This window comes from Dryas octopetala, chromosome 7 (genome assembly GCF_963921425.1).
Source record: "Dryas octopetala chromosome 7, drDryOcto1.1, whole genome shotgun sequence".
Classification (NCBI taxonomy): Eukaryota; Viridiplantae; Streptophyta; class Magnoliopsida; order Rosales; family Rosaceae; genus Dryas; species Dryas octopetala.
Window position 1 is genome coordinate 13,038,849 of NC_141372.1, and position 19,490 is coordinate 13,058,338.

Here is a 19,490-nt window from a genome sequence, read left to right on the forward strand (position 1 = left end):
ATGCATATTATGCTGTGTTCCCCATCTCCCCCTTCAATTTTGTGCAGTTTCAGTATGTTTGAAGTTGTATTTTCTGTTCTTTAAGTACTTTTTTTTTTGGGTAGAACTGTTCCCTAAGTACTTGATTACATGTTTACCTGTTCTAGGACATGTTGAAAACTAGAGCTGCACTTCCCATTGCTGGTTTGAAGGGTGATATATTGCAACTGCTGCGTGAAAATAGTGTTCTTGTGGTTTGTGGGGAAACAGGTTCTGGAAAAACAACTCAGGTAGAAATTTAGTTTTGAATGGGTTTGATGCAAACTTTTTGTTATGCTTTTACATTTTGTAATCTTTGCCTTCTTTTTTGGAGTTTTAAGGCTGATTGCAACGTGTATTTCCTCCTATTTTCCTATTCCTATTGCTTTGTAGGTTCCACAATTTATATTGGATGACATGATCAATTCAGGACTTGGTGGACACTGTAACATTATGTGCACGCAACCAAGAAGAATAGCGGTGCGTACATAATTTTCTCTACTGGAATGTATGGTGTTGCTTCAGCTTGCTTGTATTTATACCGAGATTGATGATGACATAACTGGATGACTATCACTTGCACCAGAATTTTTTTTTTGTTCACTACAAATCTAAGTCATCATCATTAGGTTGCTGGTTTATCTTGTTTTTTTTTTTCACTAGCTTGCCTTAGAAGTCAATGTGTCCATATTATTCTAGGGTATTTCCTTTTATAACCAAACTAATAAAGAAGATGAAGTATGATTCTAGTAGTTTGTCCAGAATATTGGTTTGCATTTATAAATGGACGGATAACCTTTACAATAAAATTGGCACGAGCATGGACATGCAAATTGATAACCATTTCAATCTTCACTCTAAATATGGAGTTTATATGTCTAATTTGCCCATATATATAGAATAGCCTGCAAACTCGTAGATCTCTATTCGCATGATCAAAGTCTAAAGTTACACATTTTTTTGATTCGTCTCTTGTGTAATGTGTGCAGACCAAGGTTTAAAATATTAGTATGGAAAGAAATATCGGGAGTTCGGATATATGGAAATATCAGTGGAAATATTGATATTGGTCCTATAAGAAAAAAAAATATAACTGTAAAACAGAAACAAAGATATGTGTAAATACTGAAGAACGAACCCTCTCTTACAGATGATCACAAGCCTCTCCTATCACTCCTTAAAACAACCATTCTTGCACAATTTCTCAGCACCCTGCCCTTCTTGTTTCCACAAAAAAACTGGTGCTTCCCATACGGAAAAGCAACACAATCAACCAGATAAGGATGGCCGACATGCTTCCCGATATGATTCATCCTGGAAGGCATGGAGATAGGGGAAGTCAAAGACTTAAAAAGTACAGGAAGCAATGGTGGTGATTTCAATGCAAGGACCAAGGTGAATGCCACATTTAATTTACCAGATAAAGGAGGTTTTGAGAAGGGTATGAGTTTTGTTTTTTTGTTTTTGAGAAGAAACATAATTGATTGAACAAACAAGCAAAAGGTACACCAACAGTAGACAAGAAGTCCACTAAAAGAAAGGAAAAGAATAACTACAAAAAAGTCGAACTAAACACTAGCAGCTTGGAAATTATCTAAGAATTGCTTTCCACTTTAGCAAAATAGTCGAAAGAGATAGGTCCTTGAACTCTGAAGAGACCAAGGGCCAAAGAGAAGCCAAATACCTCACCCTTTCACATAGATTCACCACTCCCACCCCTTTATAAGTATCAAATATTCTTCTATTCCGTTCCGTCCAAACTACCCAAGAACAGCCAACCTGCAGCAACCCCAAAGAACTTTGGCTTTCTTTCCTCTACCAAAAGCAGCATGCTTTTCGCTAAGAAAAGAATAGCAGCCATCTGAAATCACCCAACTCCAGCTTCTTTAAACGGGCAGTGAACAAACAAGTGATCTGCAGTCTCCCCCTTCATCTGGCACATGATGCACCAACTAGGAGAAAAAGAGCAATTGGGTCTCCTTTGGAGAAGATCACACGTATTTACCCTCTTATGAGCCACTAACCAGCCTAAAAGTTTCACCTTGGTTGGAACCTTTGAATTCCAAATTGTTTTAGCAGGACCAAAGGCAGACATCTCCTCTGAATTAATTAGAAAACTAGAAAAAGATTTTCTAGAGAATTCTCCTGACTTCTCAAGTCTCCATTGCCTTGAATCCGATCTCCCTTCAAGCATACGCACATTTTTGGGTTGTCAGGGAGTTATCAGAGAGTTTTGGATTATGCCCCAAGTTCTTCATGGTATCAGTGCATGCAATACATGTGTTAGGCCCAACGGACGTATGTGTTCCCATTTTACCCAATATGAGTTGTCCACATATTTGGCTTGAGCGACACTGATGCAGTAGCTACAGCATGGTTAGAAAAGAAGTATCATCTTTGGAAGCCCAAGACCAAGTTCATTGGTCCAACTCTAAAACTAAAGCCTTTTTGGTCCAAAGAGAAGTGTCCATGGTAGTTTAAGAGTTGGTCATTAGAAAATACATAAATTATTAAATCAAGAGTCACTCTAGAGTTATTGTCAAGTTTTATTAAGAGTATTTGTTTGAGTCTAGTGTTATTAATAGTCTATTTATTTGAGTCTTAGGAAAATACATTGTCTTTGAGTATTAATAAGTCTTTACATATTTCTGTGATATTTAATAAGTCTTTTGGTAATTTAGGAGTCTTTGGGGGATGTTTTTGAAGCTTATAAATAAGGCTACTTGCTGTAAGGCTAATCAGATTTTGATGAATGAAAATTAAGTGTTGTTGAAGGCTTGGTGCCTTGGTATCTCTTCTACCTTCTCCTCACTTTCCCTTCTACATTCTTCTCTATCTCTCTTTTTTCTCTAAACTTACAGCAGCCTAAACCCTCTTTGTTCTCTAAAACATTCGGTTCCTTAAAATTTCTCTCATTTTAAGCCCACCATAACCCTAGGCCAAGCCCCACCTTGTGTTGTCCTGCATCAGACACCACATGGTGCGTTTTGAGAGTACTATCCCCCATAGAGAAAATAAAGCCTTGCATAATAGAATATAGGGTCTTGGGCCTCTCCACTCATTGCCAATTGGTTTTGGGTTTGATGCTCTAATTTCCTTAATTTAATAATTGAAAGTTATGTTTCTCATAAAAGAAAGAGATGGGGGCAAACCACCATTTTATAGAGCTTCAAAAGAAAGGTCATAAAAAAAGAAAAAGAGTTACCTTTATATGATAGTATGTATTTACACGTAACTGGATTCAGCTGATACAGTGTTGTGGAGCTGCTGTGGAAAAGTTTAGGAGATGTTATTTTTCTTTTCATAATTAAACATGATGGTTCTAGCTACTTGCTAATCTGACTTTATGGTTTGGTGCTTTGTATTGTAGGCTATTTCTGTGGCTGAAAGAGTTGCTGATGAGCGATGTGAACCTTCACCTGGTTCAAATGGTTCCTTGGTTGGTTATCAAGTTCGCCTTGATAGTGCAAGGTGCTCATATTCTCGTTCTACTTACCCACTGCCAATACTTTTGACACAACATGACATCATGTTAACTTAAAAGTTCATTTTGTTTCTTATCTGAATAGATATGAATGCCTATGTTAACTTAATAGTCTGTTTGTTAGTTTTTACTTGGCTTAGTTCAGATGTGCTTCTTGTCCCTCTGCTTTTGTACTTGGTCTTCTCTCTCTCTCTCTCTCTCTCTTTAATAAAGTTCTTGTTCTTATGAAGAGAAAAATTCATTTAATACATTTTAACTCCGGAAACATGTTTGAACAATTATTGAATGCATGCTTTATATCATTGCTCATATTCTTCTGAAAACTAAAATATTTTAAGGACCTATTGTTAAATATAATAGAAATTTAATTATATAATACCTTTACCATGGCCCCCTTTGTAACTTTCCAACAATTGTCAGAAAGTTACACACCCATCTCTATCCAAATGACCCATGGATAGCAAGTTCTACTTCATTCCCGGAATGTGACTAACTTCATGCAACCTCCAAGTGTAGCTTACTATTCAGAAGCTTAATATCAAAAGCTTCATCATCCGCAAGGTGGACCTTGTCGAAGTTAGAGGCAATGTATACTCCGATTTTGCAGATGAATGATAGGACGCTCCAACGTCTATGATCCAAGACTCTAAAGGACTATGTGCACTCAAAGTCAAAACATCTCCATCAATCTTGATTGCATTGGTGCTCCCATTTTCATTATGTAGTACCCGACAGCTCTGAAGCATGGATACGCCAATTTAGTGGTGTATCCTGTATCAGATACTCCAGTGGATACGATGCGCTCAGATACACTCGGATACGCGTGGGATACGTATCTGGGTCAATGGATACGTATTTGATTGTTGGATACGTGTATCCAACGATCTCGACACGAGTATTCTGCAAATCGGATACGTTTCACACAAGCTGAAGAATTGCGTTTCACACAAATTAATTTGCAAGTCTGGCAAATTAATTGAAAGTTGAAGAATACAAAGAGGTTGCCAGACTTGCCTCTACTTTGAAAGGATGAAAATGAGTCCTTCACTTCATCTTCTTCGATCTATATCTTCTTCATCTCTTCATTTCTTCTATTTCTTCATCCTTGTGGAGACTTGCGCCGCCGACGACACAGACGATACCTATTCTTCTGGACCTCTGGTGTTTCTTCTTTCATCCTACGACGCCGACGCAGACCTCTGGTGTTCTGTTTTGTTCTCTGTGTAATACTATAATCCTTATCCTAATATCCTTTTATCTTCACATGTTGTCTCTGGCAATGTAGGATTATAATTATTGAATATTCTATATCATATTATCATGTTTCTACTTTCTACTTTTCAATTATAATATTAGTATTATAATTGAAAATGGGTATTGGTAATTTCTTATTTTTCCGTGATGCTTTAAATTATGTTATTTGGATTTGGATGATAAATATAAATTTTTATGTTATTTAAATTATTCATATTTTTATTATTATATATTAATATATATTCTTAATTGCCGTATCCATGACGTATCGTATCCTAGTTTTTAGAGATTTTCCGTATCGTTGTGTCGTGTCATATCGTATTGCCGTATCCGTATCCGTATCTGTATCCGTGCTTCATAGCCCGACAGTCTTTCATATCCAAGGTTTCCCACAATGCCAACACCCGTCATACCACTTTTTGGATTTAGACTTGCTTCGTCCCTTTCCTTGTCTTCTAGATTGAGACATTCCGTTAGAGTTTCTATTAGGTGTTTTGCCTCGATTACCAGTGTTGGCTGCAGAACCAGTGATTCCCTCACCTGATTGTTTCTTGTTATGCTTTATTGTGTGAGAGGTACAAGTTTTTGGAAGAGGGAAGAGGGGAATGTTGCTGGGAAGATGTGCTGTGTTGGAATTCTTTTGGGTGGTGTGGATTTTTGAGGGAGATAGGGGGGAGGAGGTAGATCACTTGTGGGACAGAGTTCGATATTTGGCTCCACTTTGGGATGGTTTCTTCAGAGTTTAGAGATAGTTTTTTTAATGCTATTTTTTTTATTGGAATGCTGTTTTTCTTTAGCTTACTGTTCCTCTTCTCTTGCTACACCAGTATTCAAGCATCTCTTTCTTTCATTAATTACTACTGTTTTTTTTTTTCCCCGAAAGAAGACTGACTTTGAGTGACTTTTTGACTCATTATTTATGAAAAATTCTTCCCCATGCATTTTTTAAGGTTTGCACCACCATCACTGTCATATTCCGCCATTACTAAAACTTTGCAATGAAGTTCAATGATTTGAAGGACGAGCTTAATTGGAATCAGATCAAATATATTAAAAAATAAAGTATTTGCATTTTGTGATTGGAACAGCTTCTGAATCCTCTGCGTGTATATCTGATTTTATATTTTCTTTAATTTCCCTTATTATTCTCTGTATGTTTGTTGGAGATGCTATTTATTGCATTTGCATGTTGGTGGGTCTCTTTGTTGTTGAAAAAGTTGTGTATGTATCACGAACATATGCATTTTTGTTTTCTGTTTTCTCAGGAACGAAAAGACTAAGCTTCTGTTTTGTACGACAGGCATTCTTCTGAGAAAATTCATGGTAAGGCTGTTTAGTTTAGTTCTTTTATTTAGTCTGTTGCTGCTGGTGTAGCAAACTTGAGTACAGTGTTTCATTATAGAATTGTATTCAGGCTGTTTGACATCATCTGAGATAGTAAATTAGATACTGGTTCTATTTGTTGTCTTGTATTCATTATTCAACCAGGTGGGGTTTTTTTTATTTTTTATTTTTTATCTTTAACATTCCACTAATTATGGCTTGTCAAACTTTTTAAATTTAATGCCATATCTGTTGAAATGGAATGCAAACAAATTTTATTTTTATGGTTTTCAATTCGCAGGGAGACAGAAACTTGACGGGAGTTACTCATGTCATAGTTGATGAAGTACATGAGCGGTCTCTTCTGGTGAGTTGTAGTTTGAGTATTTATAGGTATAAATCTGTAGGTGTTTTGACAAATATTTGTTGGAATTACCCATGTTGGTGGAATTCATGAATATTTGGTGTCCAAAATTAAGGAAAAGATATGCTACAACTTTTTTATGGTACTTTTAAATTTGCCTTTTGTTCTCTTGAGCAAACACCGTATGGTACTTTTAAAAGTTTAAACAATTCTATGCATTGATTACTTATTGGTCATGTTTATGAGTCTATGACACACTCTTTTTGGTGCTTTCCAATGTTCTTACTTAAAAAGGGCACATATATTGGTTACTTACCGGCCAAAAAAGAAGCACCCCTTTACTGTCAAAAATTATATTGTTTCTTGTCCCTTATCAATTGCATCTTTGGTTTCGCATCTAATGTTATGGAGCTTTACAGAAGAGAAGCAAAATAAAATTCTCCTATAGCAAAGGGATAAGGTTGCGCAAGCTGACCCATTGATGACTTTTAAGTACTGGCAGATTCTGCAATGGTTTTGCATGGTTGAATTTTTTTTTTTTTTGAAACAGAGAAGAATTTTATTGCTGAAAAAAATAATTTAATACAAAGCTAGTGCACAAAATGACCACTTCAAAGTAACAACAAACACAAATACAGAAACTAACTATTTGCTAAAACAGCTTTGAACAAAATACTAACATCTAACACACTGCGGCTTGCCAATCTAACCAATGATCTGTAAAAGATAAACCCCTAAATTCTGTAGAAACAGAAGCCCAAAGAGAGGACCAAAACCGGATGCCAGCGTCAACTTCAAAACTCATTTTTTTCCTCTCCTGCCAAACTACCCAGAACATAGGCAAGACCATGCAACCCCATAAAACTTTGGCCTTTTCCCCCTTGCCTGCCACTCTTTGCTTCTCGCAAAGAAGGGAAAAACAGTCCCTAGCCCAGCTTACATTCATCTCCTTAAACAATCTCAGCCATAGACACAAAGCCACAGGACAATGTAAGAAAATCTGATCCGCTGATTCCAAATTCTTCTTACACATTATGCACCAGTGAGGGTAGAGGCCAACATTTGACATGGCTTTGCATGATTGAATTCACCACTGCAGTTGAAGCATCCTCTATGTCATTTGACAAGGTTAATGACATCTCTTTCTCTAATTGAGACTTGAAATAGATGCTGATGCTACGACTTATGTGAAGTCTTTGGTTGTTGCAGTTTCATTACATTCAAATCTTGTTCCTTGACTTAATATAACACCTAAGTCTTTCCCCAGAACTTAAATTCATTTCCCAAGAAGAATTCAAAAGCTGTTTCAAATTACACATGTTTGTTGATATTATTGCTTCTGCAATAGGTGAAAGTGGTTACTCCTTTCTTTTATGGGTTCACATCTTTAGTTACTCCTTGACTTAATATAAAACCTAAATCTCTACTCAGAACTTAAATTCATTTCCCAGACAAATCCAAAAGCTGTCTCAAATTACACATGGTGTTTGTAGATCTTGTTGGTTCTTCAACAGGTGAAAGTGGTCACTCCTTTCTTGTATGGGTTCACATCTTTAGTTTTTCTTTTTGTGAAAGTTATGAATGACTACTGCCAAGTGAAAGCAAGGCTGTGCTGTTGATGGTGTTATTTATGAGAAACACCACAGAATACTTTGGGTATTCTTAGTTCTGATCGTTTCTCCTTTTTTCTTTATTACTGGGTTCACGATTCTTTGTCCTTTACTTTTTCCGAGTTGTGTTGAATGCCTATCTCCTAGTCAAGGGATAAATATTTTATACTGTCCAGATATCATAGACAGTAACAGGTTACTTTTTTTTTTTTTGTGTGTTTTAAAGTGGACTTCTTGTTTACTGCTATTATAATTCTTTGTTGGTTTTTTAATAAAATGTTCGTTTCTTCTCGAGAAGGGGGAAAAACAGGTTACATTTTTTTTTTGTCCTTCCAACAGGGTGATTTCCTGCTCATAGTTTTGAAGAATCTGATTGAGAGGCAATCGGCTCTTAATACACCAAAACTAAAAGTTATTCTAATGTATGTTTGCACTTCAATTCCTCGAGTTAATATTTCTTACTTTTAAATTTGTATCGATTACTTTACCTTCTTAATGTTCAGGTCTGCGACTGTTGATTCAAATTTGTTTTCGAGGTACTTTGGTAATTGCCCTGTGATTACTGCAGAGGGCAGAACACATCCCGTGACAACTTACTTTCTTGAGGATATATATGAAAGCATTGATTATCGGCTTAGTTCAGATTCTCCAGCTTCCGTGAGATATGGAAATTTGACCAAGGAGAAGGTAAGTCATAGTTACTCATCTCCCATTTGCTCTTTCTCAATTCTATTAAGTGATGAGAAGTTATCTGTGGCTTCGACATTAAAATTTCTTCTTGGATTTTCCCTTGATATGAATTCATGTGCAGTAAATTGTTAGAGAATATCTAAAATATCACATATTACAGAGTTAGTTGGAAAACATGTTTAGCACGTTTTAGTTGATTTGGCTATTGTCATTTATTATTGTTTGATGTCTGGGGGTATTTGAGTCAAGCAATTACAGCCATATTGTTTTCAACTTTTTTAATGTCTTTTAGAGCATTCTACCATTTCTAAGTTACGCAGTAATATTTTGATGTCCATTCCTGATTTTTGAATTCCTGCATTGTGAAAACACCAGACTGGTCCTGTAAACAACCACAGGGGAAAGAAGAATCTTGTTTTATCTGCTTGGGGTGATGAGTCTTTACTCTCTGAAGAAGATATTAATCCTTATTATGTTCCAGATAACTATCAATCATACAATGAGCAAACTCGACAAAATTTGGTAATTGCCTTTGAGATTTTTTTCTAGCATGTAGCATGTTTTTCTTCTTTTTCATACGGGGACCGTATAATATGATTATCAAAATGATTGTTCAGAAAAGATTGAATGAAGAAGTCATTGATTATGATCTTCTTGAAGACTTGGTGTGCCATGTTGATGAAACTTGCAGTGAGGGTGCGATACTTGTCTTCTTGCCTGTAAGCCCATTCCACAGTCTCTTCACCATTTTTCTTTTATTTCTCTTCTTTTTTTCTTCTCTCTTTATATGGGACATATATGTAGGCATGTTTGTCTCACTAAGAATAATATTAATCTTGTGCTTAAATAATGCATGACAGGGAGTATCTGAAATTTACACATTAGTTGATAAACTGGCTGCTTCTTACCGATTTGGTGGACCGGCTTCTGATTGGATTCTGCCACTACATTCATCTGTTGCATCAACCGACCAAAAGAAGGTGTTTTTACGGGCTCCTGAGAACATACGTAAGGCAAGTTTTGCCACTTAGGTTGCTGACTCTTTTGTTCCAAATTTTCAAATTCCTGCTTTTACTTATGATAGTTATATATATATATATATATATATGGATATATAAAAATATTTTTTGTTTTTATAAAAACCAAGGATACTGATAATTTGTGTAGTTCATAATTATCTTCTATTCAACACTTCTCAATTCTATGGCTTTGTGTGCTTTAGAGCTAAGGAGTAGAATGATAAAAACCAAATGCTGAATTTAATCGGCTGAAGACCCCTTTCTGTCCAGCTCTTATAACAACCTCCAAGTTTTTTTTCCTTAACCCTTAACCTAGCTTACTTCTTATCCTTATTGTAAAGGAAACCTACTTCTAACTTGTAAGCTTAAGATAATGGGCTTTCTTTTCTTTCAAAAATTAGGTCTCTTCCAAGCCCAAATTCTTCTTAATTCAAATCCCACACAATAAAAATCATGTCACAATTAACAATAAAATTGCACATAAAATTAAATCAAATAAGAAATTCAATGAATGGGATTGGGTATTACAATTCTTCCTCCATTGAAAGAATTTTGTCTAAACAAATGAACGTTAAGAGTCAAAATGTTCAGGGTATTTTTCTCTCATCTCTTCTCGTTCCCAAGTTTTCTCCTCGTCAAAATGGTTCTTCCATAAAATTTTCATCCAGGATATTTTCTTGAAGCACAAACTTACTCTTTGCAATCCAAGACCTGGACAGGCCTCTCCTCATAAGTGGGACATCTCAAAAGTGAAGTGGCTAATAACTCAATACATATGAAAAGTCAGGAACATACTTATGAAGCAATGATACATGAAATACTCAATGAACCCCAGGTAGTTATGGAGGAGAGCAAGTCTATAAGCCACTTTGCCAATCCTTTCCAAAATTTCAAATGGACCAATGAACCTTGGACTTCTTTCCTTTCTCCGCAAACCTCATAATTTCTTTCATTGGGGCCCTGAGAAAATCCTTTTTACCTACTACAAACTCTCCATCTTTCCTTTTAATGTTTGCATAACATTTTCGTTGGCTTTGGGCATCCTTAATCCTCTCTCTTATAAAAAAAAACAAAGATGAATAACACTAAAAGGAAGTCACACAAATGCTTACATTAATTTACTCATTGATGTACAGATATGTATAATTCCTTGTGCCTAATGCTTTTGCTTTTTGTTTACCTTCTTGCAGTAAATTTTATTGATATTTTTCCTCAATATCTTATGTCCCAGGTCATTGTAGCCACAAACATTGCAGAGACCAGCATAACAATAGATGATGTGGTATATGTTATTGACTGTGGAAAGCATAAGGAAAATCGTTATAATCCGCAGAAGGTTTGTACTTATAGTCTTTTTAATGAATGTTCACATGATTCTTTTCATCATTTTCATTTAAGTTGTGACTGCCTATTATATTCAGATAAGAATTAGGCCTTTATACATGAAGTGTAATTTCAGTACTCTGCCATATTCATATAATATTGTATAGTTGTAGTTGTTGCTAGAAACCTAGTGCTGAACAGAAGGAACACAATTTTATTTGTGCCCAAACATCTCCAGTCTGTAGAGACTGGTGCAAAACCCATTTGGAATTCCGAAATTCCATGCTTTGATCAAGACGACAGCACCATTTCATACTGTTTTTGTCACAAGCCCTTTGTTTCTGATAAACCAATGTCTTATTCCATTATGGTTTTGACAGCTGACAGAGACATAGAACTGCACTCATCTCTCTCTCTCTCTCTCTCTCTCTCTCTCTCTCTCTCTCTCTCTCTCCCTCTGTAGCTACTTCTCCAGATGGTCGTCCTCATCCCTTTATCACGTGGCAGTGTTTTACTATGTCTTCCAAATGGAACCCAGCTCCTCTTCTCTATCTTCAAAAGGGCATTCTTTATAAGTAATAGTGATTAATAGACATGTACATCATTATTACTTTTGATTATAGAGAAATCCTATATGTACCCCTCCATTTGCTTAATATATATATATATTTTTGTAAACTCTAAAACTATTTTCCCCTTGACAAAAAGTCTACTAGGTAATATGTTTTAGTATATAAAAAATATCCAAATCAAACACTATATGTGCTTTGTCATGCATAATATACATCCTAGTTCATTCTGTACTCAAGAAAATAGTAGAAGTTGTGTTTCCAGCACATCATTGGGACCTTGATTGTGTCTGTAAGCATTAAGACAACAAAAAGTTACTGCTGAAGGAGATTAGGTCCTAATATTATTGCAATAAGAAATCACTTTTGTATCATCATGGTCATTGTTGCTATCCTTGAATTTCAAGATTGTATAGAAGATAATGTTGCATCTTGATGATCAAACTGTTGAGTCTGTTATCTAATCCATATACTCAGAAGAAAAATAAAAATATTAAAAAATTGGATAAGTTGGTACCTCAAACTTCCTTTCACACCCTCAGTGCATGATTGTGCATCCACCTGATTTATAGGCAGATCCACTTTCTATAGATGTTAAAATACTTGTGGAGGTGCTGGGGTTTAACATTTGGATTGGTAACCATAGAAATTGTCAAGCATGGTTGAAGATTGGATATCTAAAGCAAATTCAAGGCAACGACGAGGAAGAGCTGGACGCGTGAAACCTGGAATTTGCTTTTGCTTGTACACACGTTATCGATTTGAAAAGCTCATGCGCCCTTTTCAGGTACATCTACCCTAAAATCGTTTTTTAAAATATTTTTTTAAAGTTACCTATTTTCATGTTATATTGGCATCCCCTTAATCAGTTGAATATCACCCTCATGTAATTTCTAATTGTTATTAAAAATGCCAAGGTCCCGGAGATGCTTCGAATGCCATTAGTGGAGCTGTGTTTACAAATTAAGTTACTTTCTCTGGGTCACATAAAGCCATTTTTATCCAAGGTAAGTAATCCTATATTTGTATAACAGTTGTTTTTACTGATGATATCATCTGACTGGTTTTTTTTTGTTAAATTTCTGTTATCAGGCTTTAGAACCTCCAAGGGAAGAGGCTATGACCTCAGCAATTAAGTTATTATATGAGGTATACTTTGCTCTCTTAAAATCAGAGCCACAATTCATACTTTTGAATGTATGAAATACTGTCCGAAACTGCATTATTTATTCATTTCTTGCATTCTGATTTACAGAAAAAATAGTACTTCAATAAATAAGGAAAATAACCTTCTGGAATGAGACATTCTTCCTAGGAAAGGAATGTTTGTCAAAGCATATGAAAGTGATGGACATATGAATATCTGTCCTTTTCTAATTGAACACAATAAGTTTCTCTTTTGTATGCGTTAATAATCACCATAACAGTAGAATCAGCTTTTGTGCATATGGTGAAAAGTCACACAGTTTATATGTGTGTATGCTTGTTATTAAATGTCATTTATTAAAACGCACCAAGAAGGAATGTCAACTTTACCCAGTAAGCTGGTTCTGTACGAATGGGTTTATTTAACAGGTTGGTGCTCTTGAAGCGGATGAAGAGTTGACCCCTCTTGGGCATCACTTGGCGAAACTTCCTGTTGATGTATTGATTGGGAAGGTATGCATTCAATAATTTTCTTTTTCATACTGGTTAGGATACATGTGCTTAGGCAGTGTTTTTTTGTATAATATCGTTGATGTATCTTAAATGCACACTTTGGTTTAGTTCCGTAAATGTTAAGGAGGTATCTGGAAAACCCAGAAAACTGACCAAAATAAAACGAGAATATTATTGGCTCACATCCTAATAGCTTGAGTTTTCAGGAATAGTGGTAAAGTAATAAAAATTTATCACGGTACCAAAGCAGGAGATTCTAAGTTTGAATCCCTGCAATTGAAACTTCCCAATATTAAGTTGAATTCTACATGTTGAGCTTTAGTGTCTGAAAAAGATTCACATGTGAAGGGGAGTGTTAAGAACATAAAATAAAAATAATTGTTGGTCCACACCAAATTAGCTTGGCGGACATACTTGTGCAAACACCCTGTTAGCTCTTTCTTCACATTAGACTGTTTTATACAAATTTTTTTGAGATCAATTTCTCATGCTACTTCCTTTGAAAGTGCAGATGATGCTATATGGTGGAATATTTGGTTGCTTATCACCCATTCTCTCAATTTCAGCATTCTTGAGCTACAAATCTCCATTTGTCTATCCAAAAGATGAGGTTCATCTTTTAGTGCTGCAATAAGTTTCTTTTTTTTTAATATTTCTAAAGAGAAGAATTTAAATTATAGACTTCTTCTCTATCACTTCAATTTACAGAGGCAAAATGTTGAAAGAGCTAAATTGGCACTGTTGACTGACAAGCTAGATGGGCCAAGTGAATCAAATGATGGCGACAGGCAATCCGACCATATCATAATGATGAATGCATACAAGAAATGGGAAAAGATTCTACGTGAGGTTAGTCACACTCGTATGTTTAAGTACTCAAGTGTGCATGTGTGCGTGCTCACACACACATGAATAACTTGTTTGCCGAGGCAAGGACCAATTCAATTCATTTGTAGTGAATTCGTGCTTTCCATCAGAATGGATTGGCACAAGTCCCTCTCTTCTGGGATGCATGGTGCATTCTTATACCTTTATCAGGAAAACCCTTTGTTGTTGAATGTATTGTGACATATACGTTATTGGAAAAACACAAATGTATACTGACTGAGCAAAAGATGCATGCACAATGTTAACTGATAAGGAATGTTTGATTGTTGCAGAAAGGGGTTAAAGCTGCACAGCATTTTTGCAATTCATATTTCTTAAGCAGTTCAGTTATGTACATGATAAGGTGCAGTTTATTTTCTTCATATCTTACATTCCTTGGAAACAATGGATCTGTGTGTCATGATTAGTGAAAGAAACGATTTTGTTCCTTGTGTTTTACCCCAAAAACAGATTTGGTTCTTGTGGTTTCAAAACTTCACATTTGGTTCTTAGTTTATATTGTTTGCAATATTACACAATTTTAACAAAACTCAAATTTTCAATTTGGGAATTAATTATCCATTTGTTTTCAAGAAAAATTTTGGTGGGGGATTGAAACACCATCTTATGGGTTTTCAAAACTAATTTCAATTTTCATTTTCATATTTATGTGCTAAGCTCACAAAATTTTTAGGGCTTGAACTTTAAGTTTGGGATTTCTTTAAATTTTTGTTTGAGAAAAATTTTCATGTTGGGTGCAAAATATCCTAAGATTGCAAAAAATATAAAACACAGGGACCAAATGTGGAGTTTTGAAACCACAGGAACCAAATATGTTTTCTGGGTAAAACACAGGGACCAAAATCATTTTTTCCCTTATGATTATTTTGGAATGTAATTAGATTAATATGGTAATTTTGGATTTGCTTATAGCCCTACTCCTTGAGGAATTTACAATATCATCACGAATGGAAATAGTAATTTTTATTTTCTAAGGTTTTAAGGTTGATTTTGAAATACCGAGTGTGACATCGTGTTAAGAACAGATTTGGAAAGAGGTGGTGATCATGGATTTGCTGATGCTTGAGATCAGTAAATTTTTCCATTATAGTTAATGGGAGGCTGACAGGGAGATTTGGAGCTCCTAAGGGATTGTGGCATTTCCCTTAAGAGGACTCCTTGTGGTGTTCTATTGTTAGGAGCATAGTTTGCATTCTAATGGGTGGGATTCTCAGGTTGTAGAGGGAGGTTCTTTTATTGCGCAAAGAAACACATCTCAGGTGTCCTTCTTTCCTTAGTTTGTCAAAGTAGGTGGTTGGGAACGGGTCTAATTTCCCGATATTGGGGAGAAAAATAAGGATATCACATTTTGGCATTGTTCAGTTTTGGCTTCTAGTTGGATTGTATCATTGGACCCTTGGGATACTGGATGACATAGTGGAGGGTGTGGTTTTTATTTGGGATATAATTAGATATCTAGTCTTTCTTTGGGTGTCTTTGTTTAAGCATTTTAGGGATATTCTGTTTAGTGTACATCTTGAGTGACTTGAGGGGAATTTTTATTTGATGTAACATATATAATTCTTGTTCATCTTTCTTTGTAACCTTTTCTTCTCTTTTATTACAGTCTCTGTTTCCTTTCAGTAGTGAGATTGTTTAAAAAATAATAATAGGTGGTAAACAACCGAAAATAGAACCCAGGTACATAAAGTTGATTCTGAAATAAGAATCATTTACACCTTTCCAGGGAAATGAGATGTATAATGTTTTTGGTCCCATTGCTAACTATAGTTGAGCAAGTTTGATTCCGTAACATATGAACCCAACTTGCTTGACTGATATATTCACTTTAATATTCCAAACTCCAGCAATTTCATTGATGTCAATATTTTGAACATGAGTCGTTGACCTTGCATTATGAGATCATTGTATATTCATTTGCACCATTATGTGCATTATATTTCTCGACTCTATTCGTTTCAAATGATACCATTCTTACATGCTACCAATCCTCTTAAGATGTTTCCATTCAGAGAAGCAATCACACATAATTCTGGTTTCTGAAGAAAATTTCTCATGGGTTTTCTAAATCTATTTAGCAATCCGTTCATTATCTTGAATAATTTTATGAAGCTAGGTTCTTAGTGAAACTTCAATGTATATCTTTCATAAATCATAATAGAACCTAACCAAAAGTTGGTTTCGATATCCAAACTGCTTGAAGAAGAAGAGGCTTCTCGAGTAGTCAAGCCTTTAAAGGCTGTCTTTCATTATTAGTATCAAATTATGAGTATATTTTAACATGCCCATTTTTTTCCTGTACTTGGTTTTTGTTCATCATTTCTTCTTTTTTTGTTGTTAAGTATTTGATATTAACCTGGTTATAATTCAACTCTCTTCTGTTTCTGCTGATTTTTCAGAGACATGAGGATACAGTTTGGAACATTGCTAGCAGATATTGGGCTCATTGATCTTCCAAGAAAATTTCAGGTATAGTGCTTTTGGGTCATCCATGTAATGTTGATTATTGTTCCAAATTGTAATGTTGCTTTGCGCTTTATTATCAGAATTTTTAATATATAATATATGCCTGAATAATCCTTGGTTTTGTTTTTAATCAATTAAGTGATTGTTCAACTGACACTAACTACTAGGATTTCCTTTTATTTGGATAAGAAATAGAAAAAAAAGAAAAGAAATAGAGAATATTTTATTTATAATATATGACCAAATTACATTAGAGGCGAACAAGCAATCCCCAAAATATACAAACTAAAGCATAAATATGCAAGTATATGTTGGAGAATATCGAATCTCTCTTTGGCAAGTCTAAGCCTTGCATAACAATATATAAGATCTTGGGTCTCTTCACTCATTGTCAATTGGTTTTGGGCTGAATGCTCTAATTCTAATATGGTATCAAAGCAGGCAATCTATCCATGTGCTAGGCCCAATTTGGTTGCAAGTGCTCCGTTAGCTAATATAATTGATCCACATGCTTGGCTCAGTTTGACCGCAAGTGAGGGAGTGTGTTGGAGAATATAAAATCTCACGTCACAAAGTCAAAGACTTCCATAACAATATAGAAGATCTTGGGCCTCTACTAGAGGTGTCAACGGGCTGTGCCATGTCTGCCTGGCCCATTTAATTTGGGCCCATTCATGCTTGTGCTGTGACCATTTAATAATTGTGTCGTGCTTGTGCCGGCCCACATAGCTAAGACCTAGGCCTGGCATGGTTTACGACCAGTGACCCATTCGTGCTCTTGCCGTGTTCATGTGGCTTAAGTGGGCCATTCCCACGGCCCTTTTTTTCTTTTGTTTTCTTTGGGTTAGAAACTTATCTTTTGTTATTATTTCTTTCTATGATTAAATAGTGAAACAAATCAGCATGAATAAAGAAAAACAACCATCTCTTTCCCTCCTTGATTAGCACAAACGCAATGTTTCTTACAATGAAACAAATGAAGATGGAACTACCCAATTCAACCTTGATTCACTAAACAGATTGTCTCTTGAAAACTACAAAGTTTCATTGATGTCAAGATGTGGCTCGGTTCTTCAGCCTCTACGCTGAATTGTGCTTTCAAAGGCTGTTTTCTGCTATATGCAAAGTCCCAAGATTTCTTTTTGCAAAAGTATCATAGTTATGGATAAGATATCGTCCAGTCAGGATCAATGTATACTTGTTTGCTGCCCAGAAACTAGAGTTCCATTCTGATCTGATCTGAGTTTAATCACGGAAATGTGTTCTTGTTTCAGTTTGATGGAAGAAAGAAAGAGAATCTTGACACTTGGTTTTCGGATGCGTCACAACCATTCAATATGTTTTCAAACCATTCATCAATTGTGAAGGTAATTAAGTCCTTTGTTCCTTGATTGTGAGAATGTGATACATTTATCCTGTCTGCGTACACATTCTTCGGCAGTGTATATGGTATGTTTGGCATGACTTCGAGACTATTGTTTTATACCAGTTGAAGATTGTTCAACACTCTTCACTTCATGTCATATTTCATGTTTGCATATCGTTATTATAATATTTCTGTCTCGAGTTTGTAGGGACAATGCCCTGTTCTATATAAACACTTATTAATAGTTCATCTTTATAGATCAGTGCATCACTGCAAATCATGCTTTACCGAGATTTTCTGAACAAGCAGGCCACTTGAAATATAATATCTCCCTTTGTTTTCATACAAGTTATCTTTGAACCCTTTTTCTAGGCTAGAATTGAATGTCAGAGTCAGACCTTTCCCAACCCTACCCAACTTCATTATCACTTAAGCCAAGGTCCCTGGTGAAATTAGATTAGACTACCATTATACCCCAAAAAAAGCTAACAAATATTAGGGTGATGTAGAACAATAATAAGATAAAGGAAGAAAAGAGAGATCCCGATTTACTCTGGCCTTTGGCATCGCACCAACGCTATATTGGAATCACTCCAGTAGAAATTAGAAAAAGTTCCGGCATTGCACCAGCCTTCAGCATCACACCGAAGGTGGCTAGGAATCCCTCCAAGTCAACTTGTGCTTCACACACAAGCGGAAACTTTGATTTCTTTCACCATGCACTTCTTTTAAAGCTTACAAAGTACCCTATTTTATAGGGGCCATTGGTATATAATCACTAAGAAGACCCAAATTAATGCACTTAGGAATTCTGAAAGACATAATTTATGACACCTAATACATTGATCATATGACATAAAGAGACTCGAACGCGATGAACCTAAACTACGTGTAAATTGCATTTCTTAATTACAAAGACTCTTAACCATGTGGTGCTTGTGTCAACATCTTGCAGCTTTGTTCCGTTTTCTGCTTCTTTCTTGAGTACTTATTAGTAATGAGATATTAATCTCAGATATACATGCTTGTCCTGTTAGATATAATGCTATTATGGCTATTTAAGTGAGAATTTGCAGTAAACCATTGCCTTTCGCATTGATAACTGAGGTATCATATCAAACATCTGATTTTGAACTGAATTCTATAAATTTTCCCCTTGTTTGAGACGATGGATCTGAAAGTATTGTTGCAGGCAATATTATGTGCAGGCTTGTACCCCAACATTGCGGCCACTGAGAAAGGCATTGCTGGAGCAGCTCTCAGTAACCTTAAACAGTCTGCTGGTCTGGAAACTAAGAAACGTCCAATTTGGTATGATGGAAGAAGAGAAGTTAACATACACCCTTCTTCTATCAACTCTAACTTAAAAGAATTTCGGTACCCATTCCTCGTCTTCCTCGAAAAGGTTTGTGCATTATCATCCCTTGAATTTACTTGGATACCTTTTCTCATCAGCC

General features: G+C 35.6%; 1 protein-coding gene across 2 annotated transcripts in view; it reads left to right on the forward strand.

Moving 5' to 3' along the window:
* Positions 1-19,490, forward strand: part of LOC147279844 (RNA helicase family protein) — a 31,887-nt gene that overhangs the window by 7,635 nt on the left and 4,762 nt on the right. For both annotated transcript variants that reach the window (XM_086251382.1, XM_086251383.1), the window contains exons 11-31: positions 147-269; positions 412-498; positions 3,389-3,489; positions 6,022-6,079; positions 6,381-6,446; positions 8,393-8,475; positions 8,557-8,740; positions 9,119-9,265; positions 9,361-9,462; positions 9,604-9,756; positions 10,994-11,098; positions 12,301-12,441; positions 12,572-12,661; positions 12,747-12,803; positions 13,230-13,313; positions 13,825-13,923; positions 14,022-14,162; positions 14,474-14,544; positions 16,601-16,670; positions 17,942-18,034; positions 19,226-19,438. In XM_086251382.1, coding sequence (XP_086107508.1) covers positions 147-269; positions 412-498; positions 3,389-3,489; positions 6,022-6,079; positions 6,381-6,446; positions 8,393-8,475; positions 8,557-8,740; positions 9,119-9,265; positions 9,361-9,462; positions 9,604-9,756; positions 10,994-11,098; positions 12,301-12,441; positions 12,572-12,661; positions 12,747-12,803; positions 13,230-13,313; positions 13,825-13,923; positions 14,022-14,162; positions 14,474-14,544; positions 16,601-16,670; positions 17,942-18,034; positions 19,226-19,438 — 2,268 coding nt within the window. The remainder of the gene's footprint in view (positions 1-146; positions 270-411; positions 499-3,388; positions 3,490-6,021; positions 6,080-6,380; positions 6,447-8,392; positions 8,476-8,556; positions 8,741-9,118; positions 9,266-9,360; positions 9,463-9,603; positions 9,757-10,993; positions 11,099-12,300; positions 12,442-12,571; positions 12,662-12,746; positions 12,804-13,229; positions 13,314-13,824; positions 13,924-14,021; positions 14,163-14,473; positions 14,545-16,600; positions 16,671-17,941; positions 18,035-19,225; positions 19,439-19,490) is intronic.